Here is an 11,917-nt window from a genome sequence, read left to right on the forward strand (position 1 = left end):
TAGTGTTTTATAGCACTGATCTCTTTTGTTGCATATTCTTGTTGTGTATATTGAGAACTTTGTATGTTCGATGTGAGTTTTTCTTCACTCTCTCGTCTTTGTATCCTTGAGGACTACAAATTCCCTTGATGTTTAGCCACACAGGTTCAACTCATTGACACAAGTGTTCTGCATCAAGGCTAATCAAGTGAAGCTCTTTCAACCTGTTGTACTTCAGCAGCCTCTTGCTGCCTGTTCAAGCCTTTAAGGTCTTAGACTGAAAGCTTGTGCACATTTAACAGATTTTTGCACAGGCTGAGTGTGCGGATGCTTTTTTCTGTTCTAGTTTGATGTTTTATAGCTCCGGCACCTCAGCTAAGTTTCATACCAGGTGAGTGGTGTTTTTTTTCCTATTTTTGAATATTTTTTCACTGAAAATTAAATGCAAATTTTGCCATTCTTTAGTACTGAAATGTTAAATCATATCACAATCACAATAAAGGTTAAAATAATTGCGTTATGATTTTCTTTGGGGATATTGTTCAGTCCTAGATATCACCTACTTCAAAAATGTACTCATCAGGCTCTGATCGGGCTCATTTAATAAGCATTTTCTGTAAAATCCTCATGTCCTCATGAGAAGACAGCACATATGCTCTTCAAATTATTTAAAATTGTAAACCTTGTAAAACACTGGTTCAATAACTTAATCTGATTGGAAAACAACAAGAAACAAAGTGACTTTAAGCAGTAGTGATGTTTTATTGACTGAACAGATGAACCAAGACACACTGAGACGACACATGACGTGAAACCACATGTATTCTGTACATGACAGTCGATCAGATTTACAACAGAAGACTCAACTCTGTCGCTCACTGACAACATGATCACACTTTTAGTTACTGGAAGAGGTGTAAGGAAAATTTTTAAAAAATCCAGTCTGCAGTCAACCTTATTACAGACGTTCACATTGAGTTCTCTCTCTGCAACAGGGCTGGAAGGTTTTAGTAAAACTACCTTTTAAAAGATGAAGATGAGGAATAAGTGTGTTACTGCAGTGATTCTACAAGGTTTTCTAGAGGTCACCAGGTATCTGCCTTGGCATAGCCTGAGCAAATTTAAATACAAGCTTATAAAACATTATCTGACATTATGGCGTCATTTAACCAAACTCATTTCTCTCTGATGAAAACATCCACAGTGACAACATCTAATGTCACATGTATTTAAAAAATGTGATCAGCTCTACAACCTGACCACATCTGATGTTCATTTTATTCAGAAAAGATTCACCTTTACCTAAAAGCCATTTTAAAGAAGAAGAAAAAAAAAGTTACAAAAACTGTATGAGCAACAACACTCAATGTGAACATGTGGAGGAAAAACTCAACATATTGTGAAAGTTTGAAGTTTGGACACTTCTGTGGTCACAATCCCAAAACGACTTCAAGAAAATAAATTAGGTACAACGTATTCCTTAAGACATGTTATTCAAACAATTTACAACAAATATACAATCACAATTTGTGCTGAAAATGATAAAACATTTACATTATTGCACTCCAACATTTACTGTCACAACAGGGAAGAAGCATCATCTCTGCTTACTGTCCTTCAACCTCCCTCTTAAGCACAGGATTTAACTGGCAGCTCAGCACTACAGAAATACTTTAACTGTGCTCAACATCATGGCTACCATAACACCAATCCTGCAACCCATCGGCTTTAATCTGACTACGATTTATGGCCAACGTTTGGAGGCTTTCAATGTAGCCTGTGGAGATCCAGATAACGGATATCCGGGCCAAGACTTACTCTTCCATGCACAGGTCATTGTTTGTAGTCTGATTAGTGACTTCGAAAAGGTCCAGACAACCTTTTGGCTAATTTCTATAAACAGTTATCTGCATGTGAACGAGGTTACATTTTATATAAAAGCTAAACCCAAACAACATCAGACTATAGCTGGTGGGTTCTGAGATTGCAATTCAGCCAATGACTCCCGCTCAAACATGATTGGTGAACACACGCTTCCGATACCAAAATCTTGTCCCTTGCCCAAAGAGACCTGCCATATTAAAAAAATCAGCCATTTAAAAACCATCTTGATCACAGCAATATTTTCTACAATCCAACAAACGGCATCATAGTATGTTACAAAAATGGTGATAAAACAATGTACTGCATGTATTCTGTCTTGAGAGGAACCTCTTATTTTGACTGTTTGAGCAGCTGAACCTTAAATTAAATTAAATACAACACAGCTTCTATACCTACTGTTCTTCTCACACACATTCAGCCACTAAAAACAAACAGCAGATTGTTTGTCTTGATCTCACTATGAAGGCAGCAAATTAAAAAAGGCCAAGAAAAAAGCAACTGCAGAACGGACAGAGAAGCCAGCTTGGCGAGCGAGAGGAAATAAACACTTGGGAAAAACTTGATTACTGCTGATGTGAATGCGTCATCATGAGTTTAACTACCTTTCTCCAAACCCTGACCAAAACCTGGTTTTAATGGGGGGCCAACACTGCTCGGCTTTGGGACAGAAAAACTACAGTCACTATAGTAACCATCTGGTTAGTTACCAACTGTTAGATATTTACAGTCAGTCAGCGATCAATTCTGCTTTTCTCCACAGCAGAGATGATGAGAATTAATCCTTTAAGGTTGTCTGCGTCTTCCAGTATTAAACAACTTTCAAATGCACTAAAAAGCTAAAAAGCAACAACCCTGTTCAGCAGCAACACAATCAAACTGAATATAGGTCTAGTCTTTAGGTATTTAATCTGCAACTAATATGTTGGCATGAACACATATGTACATGTTAACTGTCTTATACACAGCTGTTGACTCCATTTTGTTCCCCAGGCTGTTATTTTAAACAAGCGTTTCTTTCATCCTGTGCCTTCACAGGAAGTCAACTTCCAGGGCTAAAATGGCACGTGGTCCATATATCGTCTGTCCAGGTATCTTCTACCAGTGTCTCGAGTCCACCAGCTCCGGTCGCAAACTCAGTTTTTTTAGTGTTTCGTAGCCGACCACCATGACGATGGCAGTGGGAGTGGATGAGATGATGCGTGCCGACAGTCCTTTGGTCAATCCCCAACAGCCCTCCTCTTTGATCAGCTGCCTGAACGTCTCAATGACGGAGGACCTCCCTTCAACCTTAACAAAACGCACACAGTGCATGTTATTTAGAATCAAAGTGCAGAGAACCATGAGTTATTACAACAAGCACAACATTGGTTATTTTCAAACCGTAACATACATTATAGCTACACGAGTTTTGCACATGTGGGCTTCAACAAAATGTTTTAGTCTTGCTGTACTTTGCAGGAGAGAAAGATCAAAAATAGGAATCATCCCCAAGCGTGTAAAATAAACAAATTTGAATATGTAAAGGTGAGACATTACATTGGAAGCTGCGTTCTGGTCACTGTTCATTTGTGTTAATTAATTGTATGTAGACGAGCAACATCTGAGGGGGACTGAAGTTTAATAATGAAGTTGATTTAAGCATTACAAACATTTAAAAGAATTTGCAACTACTTAAAAATGTGTTGAATTAATTTTATATTTGCCCATTTTTTAAAATCTGTACTAAATACAAGCTTCTCAATTTAAAAAAAACTGTTAAGCCTTTAAGAGTGTTTATTAACTTTTACAAACATCCTAATTTAGGGTTTATTTGTCGTTAAATCACAATCCATGTGGTCCCTCACAGGAAAAAACATCTTATACGTTTGCACATTCCTGCGCAAAACTGTACATCTTTCATTTAAATTAGTCATATCGTATATATTGTATTATATTTTTTGATAATTTATTTTCTATTCATGCATCTTGACTTGCAGTACTTGCTTTAGATCTTTCTTTATATTTTACTACTTGCTATGTTTGTTGTTATGCACCATAACACCAAGGCTAATCGCTTGTATGTTAAAAACCTACCAAGCAAAAAACCCAAATGTGATTCTGAAGATTTCAGATTGAGGCAGAAGTGTGTTCATGTTGAACCCTCCGGTCATATATTTTGTATCAATTAATACCTTCCTCCACTCAATATTTTTTTATTCTGGTACGTTACTCTTCTTCAAAGCATCACTTAGCTTGTGAACTATTTCTAATGCAGAACTTGTCACCAGAGCACAACTTGGAAGGGAAAAGCCTCCCTGATATGTCAATACATGCAAATTACAGAAGAGTGATAAGACTGCTTGAAACTTTATTCACACATACAAAGACAGCTGACCAATGATTAACATTCATTATATCACCTATTGAAAAAAATATCCAACTGAACACAATGGACTGTGCACTTTAACACTCTGTTCTGGCATATTTTTCCACGTGGACAGAATAAACAAATAATTTCTTGACGCTGCAACGCCATAACTCATTGACCTCTAAGCTACTGAAAATAGCTCAAACTCAAGAAAATCAAACAAAAACTATATGGATTGAGTTCTCCTGTATCATTCAACAAAGCATCCCCACATGTCCACATAATTCTGTCTGATAGGTGTGAAGTTTACCTGAACTCTGGCTCTGACCACATCCATCGGGTTGGTGACAGTTGAGGCAGTAGCAGCAGCTAGAGGTCCGGCCATGGCTTGTAGAACCAGATGAGGGCAGTCACTGGGAGCCATTTTGGAGAGTTGTTCTGTAGAAAATGACACAAACAGATACCTGATTAACCACACGGAGAGGACTGGAGAATTCATGCTCCCTTAAGAAATAGAAACTCGCTAGGAACGTAGACATAGATAACACATGGCAAAACACAAGCTCAAGGCCTCAAGAGAAGGTGCCACTAGGTTCAAGCCCTTACCAGCATAAAAGTGATAGAAGGGCCACCAGACAGCACTGTTCGGGATATAAGTGAGTAAAGACGCCACATATCCCCTGTAGAAGCCCCGAAAACCATCAGCAGCAAAGATCTGAGCCATAATGTTCCTGGTTTGGCCGAACACTTTTTTTGACTTTCCGACTTCTGTTGAGTTGAGTCGAAAGCGGGTGAGGTGCTCCCCTTGGCCCTGCATCATCAGCTGCTGAGAGACAACATCTATAGGAACAGTGATGCTCTGAGCAACCAGGGAGGCTGAGCCGCCCGCCACCAGTGACTTGACTGTATTGTCCTCAGAGTACTGGGAGACGTACTTCCTCACCAGCTCGTAGGTGGTTATGTAAGCCTGGCCTGAGATGAGCGTGAAGGTGTTGACCATGAAGCCACGATAAAGGCCTCGAACACCCTCCGACCGCAGGATCTTGAAGAAGGCGTCAAAGGTGCCGCTGTAGAGCGATTTGCCCCTCTGCACCTGCAGACGAGTGCGGATGAGTGTGGCCGGGTAGACGGTGGCCCGGATGGTCATCGTCATGAACACCCCAAAGGAGTAGAACTTCCTTTTGTCGAGGTCCTCCCACTCGATGATCTGGATGTTCCTTTTCTGCTGCATCCTGCCAGCTGTAGGTGCCCCCTCATCAGACTGATTCCTGCCTGACAGCAGAAACAACAAGAAACACCAAAAGCTAAGATGTAGTTAGCAAAGATGGATGATGTAGTATTTCATAGCACTAACAGGAACTGTTGTGTTAGAGCTAAGATTTTCCCTCCTCTCAGTCCTACATAGTAACTGTGAAAGCAAAAATCAAACGATCTGCGTTTTAGTATCAATTCTGAAGGAGTGGTAATATGGATGAAACTGGATCTCACAGACAGTAGGCTGTCACAATATTGGTCAATTTCATGTTGATATAAAAACATATTCTAAAAGTGTTTACGGATAAAAAATAACCAGGAAATGAATGTTTGTTTTGGGCTGATCCAACATATTTGATACCTTTTTGTATAGAGTGATGGCTTCATTATATAACCGCAAAAATCACTGCCCACAACGGCCTAATACAGAGTCATTAAAACGATAATAACTAAAGTACAAAAGCGTTTGTATAGAAAACCTAACAGATGACAAATGTACAGTATATTGTGTAGCTGTATACATCACCATCACTCAACCCGATAATCTACCCACCAATCCCTCTGCTCTTTTCAGCAACTGCAGCAGGGCCTGACGATGTTTGATGATGGAGGATAGATAATACAACTTAAACAGAAAATTCAACAATCACATAGTAGTTATGACAACTTACCTTTAGGTTGTTCTGTCATTATTACCATCCAAATACTGTGAATACAACCCTCTGAAGTGATCCACCCAAATAATGACAACACTCGTGCAGTGAAATCCAATCCTGCAACATAATGTGCTAACATTAACCCTGGCTAAACTATTACCTCTCCTTGATCAATGACATATTTCTCCATTCATCTGTTAGTGAGAGATCAAGGGTCACGCTGCAGGACAAATTAGCAAGCTAAAGCTAACAACGATGATTTTACAGATTCAGGCAGCTTTGGCTAAAACAGCGAGGCACGTCGATGTTATGAGCGTGTTCTTACAGATGTCTTCTGCTCACCCAGTAACTTAACACCTTTAACCAGCAAAACCAGTTTGACCCCAGTGGCGAAACCAGTCAGAGGACACCATGTTCCCGAGGCGACAGCTACGGAAGTACGAGTCGTTTGTTAGCTAATGACACTTATAGCACCCAACAGTAAACCAAACGATGACAGCACGGGATGTAAAACACAGTGCGGCTCTGGTCTCCTGCTGGATATGTTCGTGTGGTTTCAGCTTGTAGCTAACATTGAAGCAGTCCTGAGTTGTAGCATTAGCATTGGTATGACTAGCAAACACTTACCTCTTCGGACAGATGTTTATTTCAGTTTATCTCATGTCCGTAATGTCAGTCAGACTGGAAGCATCGTGTCATCATCAGTAGATTAAATTATATGCAGCTCTGAGTATCGTCTTTCAGTCGTTTAAACAAATATTAAAACGTCATGAGAGTTAGCTACCTCCTGCTAATCAGCTAGCTAGATGTCAGGTACCTTCCAGTTCCCATTCAAACGCTGCTGGATGAACCAATGACACGCAGCAGAGCTTCTTCTTCTCTTGTTTCACACGTCATGATGCGTTCACTTGTCTCATTACTGCCCACTAACGAGGCTGGAGTGGAACAGCACGATTATAGAAACAAAGTGCAAAGTGCAATTTCAGTTTGTTCTTATAACATTTAAGCTGAATGTCGTACATTTAGCCTGTCTAACGGCTGTATGTGCCGCAACTGACCTTATTTATCTTGATTATTGGATGTTTAGTCTAAAAAGAGTACATCACACACACATCGATCACTAAAACAAAATATGGAGCTGGGCTAAAAGTTAATCACAAGAACATCATTTATTTATTTGATTTGTTTTAACAAACTCAAATCTTTAACTAGAAATTATTCTCTCTGTTTATCTATGCTTATATCTGACCTTGTGCTGCTCTAACACCTGGATTTCTTCTGGGGATCAATAAAGACTTTTCTCTACTTAATAATTTAATACCTGAGGTATCGTGGTTCTTTTCTAGACGTCATTTGAAACCTTATTAACTTTTACCTGAGGCCCTCTATCAAATTGCAATGCATAACCTTTAGGAAGTGTATGTGTCGAAAAGCCAAAGCACTCACTTGCCATCTCTGCTGCTGAACTTACTAAGGCAAAACCTCATCTGTTAGACTCAGAGACTGTGCTCGTGTTTGAATGTTTCTACCTAAGTTGATTAATTATGTATTTATGTTGACCCTTGGCATGATTAATCTTGTTTAATTTGTTATTTTTCTTTTGTTTTATTCATCTCCATTGTTGTCGTTATTATTATAAAATTATGGGAACTATTGTTATTATTTCCTTATAATTGATTTGTTTGCCTGCATACTTAGTTACATTACTCTGTACCTGTGTTTCCTGATTATTATTGTATCACTGCTATGTATAAAGAAGTATATAAAAAACCTCTGTCACTGCTGGACACAGTAATGTAATGATCGGTCCTCCCACCGGAAGGTGGCGCTGCTGAGCGGCTACTACACCTCCACAGGGTCCCGGTGTGAGTGTGTGAGGAAACATTAAACTGAAAGTAGTGGACCAACAGTCTGTGGGGGAAAAAGCCAACTTAGACGCTTTCACATAAGGTAATATGTTTTACATTTACTCTTTACTACGATACTGTTATATCCCGTCACAATTGTGGGCTGTAAGTACAGTTTGACTTTGTCCAGTTAGAGGACCTTCTTCATTTCGAACTAGCAAGCTAGCATGCTAACGAGCTAGCATGCTCAGATATTGCAGATTCATTCTGTTAAGCATAGCTAGCTTAGCTTAGCTTAGCTAGCTGTCATGTACTGAGGCACAGAGAAAAGTGGAGTGTAAGCGACGAATTATGTTGTGAATTTGCGTGTGTGCAAATAAATGACAGAGACTGGCTTTACAGTTTTTAATGTTGTGGAGATATTTACTTCCGCGACTGTGAAATTAATCCAGGCTGAAACGTTTCCTCCTCTCTGGTTTCTGTTGCTTGCACCTCATTACTGCTGTTGTGTTTTGCAGGAAAGTTTCAGCGACGTGAAAAAATGGTAGGTAGCTGTTGTACAAATATCTCACATACATTTTATTTAAATAGGCAACAGGTTTAATGTCATAAGTCCTGTTTTTGTCAACTAATTATATTTTTCTTGTTGTTCAGTCTCGCAGATATGATTCCCGAACAACCATATTTTCCCCTGAGGGTAAGTCCAATTTCTGAATAACCACACTGACAATCAAAGTGATGTTGATTCAAATTCAAGTCCAAGATGGCTGTTATTATGCCTGCACTATAACAATATATTTAAAAGCATATATGTCTTGTGTATTGTATCATGTAAGTTCCCAATAAACTTGGTATTTTATTCATATTCGTTACGTTTTGTGTCAAAGGTGCTAAATCTGGCCTCAAATTTACAGTTTTGTCAGTTGAACAGTGTTTTTTCATGATTTGTGGGTTCATAATGATAATGATGATCTTCATAACAGTAATTTGACAAAATATTTTCAACTCAACATCTACGTACATGCTTTTAGCCACATCTCATGGCACTCATCAGTCAATGACAGCTGAGAAGACTCAATGATGAAATCCAAGACATGTGATTGGAAGGTCTGATCAATATTACCTCTGATTGTATTTATAGGACGCCTGTATCAGGTGGAGTACGCAATGGAAGCTATCGGTCACGCTGGAACATGTCTGGGGATTCTGGCAAAGGATGGCGTGCTGTTAGCAGCAGAGAGACGCAACATTCACAAACTGCTCGACGAGGTTTTCTTCTCTGAGAAGATCTACAAGCTCAATGAGTGAGTAAACTGCACTACAGGAGGACACTAGAGGCACCCAGCGCTTACCTATTCTTACCATAAAATCGCGAGTCATCCCTTTTTTCAGGCTAACTTTGTACGTTTGTCTCCTGTGTGTGATTATCTTTTTTAGTGACTTGGCCTGCAGTGTTGCTGGGATCACATCAGATGCTAATGTACTGACGAACGAGCTGCGGCTAATTGCACAGAGGTGAGTTTCAGAGGGAAAACCTGCTATCCATTAAATTTCAGGGCTGTCCTTAAAAACCTTTCAGGCTTTGGATGTCGGGAATATTTTACAGAGCCAGCAGCAGTAAATGTACAATAATATTTTGATGGTAACTAAAATTTGAACAGAAAAGCTTAATGTGTTGAAGCGTGTCAGTACTGAAATTACATCCAACTTCCTGCATGTCAAATATTAATCTGAATTATAGATATTATAGATATTTGAAAGTTCTTCTTAATGTTTATGCTTCAGTATTCACACGTCCATTATGTTCATCAGCAACCACTGACCAGTTTAATTTCCTCTTCAGATATTTATTGCAGTACCAGGAGCCAATACCCTGTGAGCAGTTGGTGACAGCCCTGTGTGACATCAAGCAGGCATACACACAGTTTGGAGGTAAGATGCAGAGTATTCTCCTTTTCTAGTTTAATGCTCATCTCTTTTGGGATCAACATTTTGTCAGCCTTAACATTTACAATGTGTATCTTTAGAGACATCTGCAACACTTGTACAGCACCTGATCGTATGTCTTATTGTTAGAATATTGACAGAGTATTTTCATCTTTGTGTAAAAACCCAGCTGGATGTTGGCACTGTGTAACAGCTGTATGGTTTGTCTTTACAGGGAAGAGGCCGTTTGGTGTTTCTCTGCTGTACATGGGCTGGGACAAACACTATGGCTTCCAGTTGTACCAGAGTGACCCCAGCGGCAACTACGGAGGCTGGAAGGCAACCTGTATTGGGAACAACAGCGCGGTAAGTCTGAAATTTGAGAGATAATGAAAATCAGTGAGATGACCCGAATGCGAATATCTCCCATAACACTTTCTTTTCTTGAGATTTACTTCAGACTGTCTGGTGTTGTTTTGGTGCAACACATTTCTCTGTAGATGATGTAAAACTGTGGCCGTACTGTTGCTCTAGTAAATGTATGTTGAATAGTAGTACATGTTCGGTGCAACAATTTAAAGGTAAAAGAAATGAATGTATCCATATGTCATGGTTAGTTTTTACTCTTCCCCTGTATGGTCTTTGATGTGTTGTCCTCTTGGCTGCAGGCTGCAGTGTCCATGCTGAAGCAGGACTACAAAGAGGGAGAGATGACTCTGTCCTCTGCTCTGGCTCTGGCTGTCAAAGTCCTCAACAAAACAATGGATGTCAGCAAGCTCTCAGCCGAGAAAGGTGAGCTTCAAAAGTACTTTCTTGTTGTTTTGCTTGCATATACTGATTCGTTCCATGTGAAATGAAACCATCAGTGACTCCTAAATTGGAGCAGCTTATGACCTCGTCACTCTTACTTCCATCTAGACATACGATAACAGTTACTCAGTAATTACTGGCCATGATTTGTTTAACTGCTTGATGTGTACAATAACATAATGCTGTATCACATTGACTTTCAGTGGAAATTGCCACCCTGACACGGGAAGACGGAAAAACAAAAATCAAGGTGCTGAAACAGAAAGAAGTCGAGGAACTCATCAAGCGTCACGAGGCCGAGGAGGCCAAGGCTGAGAAGGACAAGAAGGAGAAGGAGCAGAAGGAGAAGGACAAATGAGCAAAATCACATTTTTTTCACCTCATGTCATCAAATTCTGTATTGTTTTGTCTTTTACATTAAAAGTTTGGAAATGATGGTCGTGTTGTTGCCTGTATCCTGGTCACAAAAGAAATGAGCATCTTTTTTATTTATACCTCTACAAAAAAAATTTTACACTTCTCAACATAGTGAAATAAAATGTGCTAAGAAAGACCTCAACATCTTCATCAGGAAAATGGGATGGACATAATATTACATTTCATACAATCCAACAGCACCATAAACTACAGCCTCCAAAATGTAATGTTCTTTATTGATCCTACAAGTTTTACATTATTTTAGGCTGAGATGTTTTGGCCTCAGGCCTTCAAGCATTTCTTCAAGTCATGTAAATGTTGCTGCTGCAGGTCTAGAATATGTGTACTTGCTATTATTGCCACATGATGGAGCTCTCAGTCCTGCAGATGCAGCGGTGTGTTCTAGGTAAATGTAATGCTTTGTTTCCTGATAAATCTTACATTCAGCCTCCAGATTTATAAGAACTTGGTTTTGATACTGTACCTTCAAAAATCTTTACAGCATGACAAATGTACATTTTAGTTATTTAACTGAGTGCTCAGTTCAAAGAATTACATTTATCGTCAAACATTAAAATCTCAGATGTAAAATCAGTTGAGTAAGTAGTCGGTACCAGAACTGAGGCAGGAGTTGTTTTAGAGCTGAGAATTAATCATATTTTAAGAGAACCGCAGCAGGTTTTACATTTAGATTTGGTATAAATCAAAATATCAAGACTTTCTGAGACAAGAAAAATCATTTAGTGTATGTGTGATATACCTTTATGCACTATGAGCAGGTGAAAGCAGTTTTTCAC

General features: G+C 39.2%; 2 protein-coding genes across 3 annotated transcripts; one reads left to right on the top strand and one right to left on the bottom strand.

The window, feature by feature from the left end:
- Nucleotides 1-717: 717 nt before the first annotated feature.
- slc25a44b (solute carrier family 25 member 44b) lies at nucleotides 718-7,086 on the bottom strand. Of its 2 annotated transcripts, none has more exons than XM_073464424.1 (4): nucleotides 6,748-7,086; nucleotides 4,817-5,482; nucleotides 4,521-4,648; nucleotides 718-3,150 (listed from the first exon to the last, which is right to left on the bottom strand). In XM_073464424.1, exons 2-4 carry the CDS (start codon nucleotides 5,439-5,441, stop codon nucleotides 2,959-2,961), a joined length of 945 nt encoding a protein of 314 aa, XP_073320525.1. In that variant the 5' UTR covers nucleotides 5,442-5,482; nucleotides 6,748-7,086; the 3' UTR covers nucleotides 718-2,958. The 2 variants fall into 2 exon arrangements, with proteins under 2 accessions (XP_073320525.1, XP_073320523.1); XM_073464422.1 differs by lacking the exon at nucleotides 6,748-7,086 and adding an exon at nucleotides 6,136-6,741.
- Nucleotides 7,087-7,959: 873 nt separating this feature from the next.
- LOC140994680 (proteasome subunit alpha type-4-like) lies at nucleotides 7,960-11,138 on the top strand. Its single transcript, XM_073464425.1, has 9 exons — nucleotides 7,960-8,070; nucleotides 8,486-8,511; nucleotides 8,622-8,664; nucleotides 9,109-9,271; nucleotides 9,405-9,482; nucleotides 9,811-9,899; nucleotides 10,129-10,259; nucleotides 10,562-10,685; nucleotides 10,907-11,138. Exons 2-9 carry the CDS (start codon nucleotides 8,509-8,511, stop codon nucleotides 11,059-11,061), a joined length of 786 nt encoding a protein of 261 aa, XP_073320526.1. The 5' UTR covers nucleotides 7,960-8,070; nucleotides 8,486-8,508; the 3' UTR covers nucleotides 11,062-11,138.
- Nucleotides 11,139-11,917: the final 779 nt, after the last annotated feature.

Source organism: Pagrus major, chromosome 4, assembly GCF_040436345.1.
Source record: "Pagrus major chromosome 4, Pma_NU_1.0".
In the NCBI taxonomy this organism is placed as follows: Eukaryota; Metazoa; Chordata; class Actinopteri; order Spariformes; family Sparidae; genus Pagrus; species Pagrus major.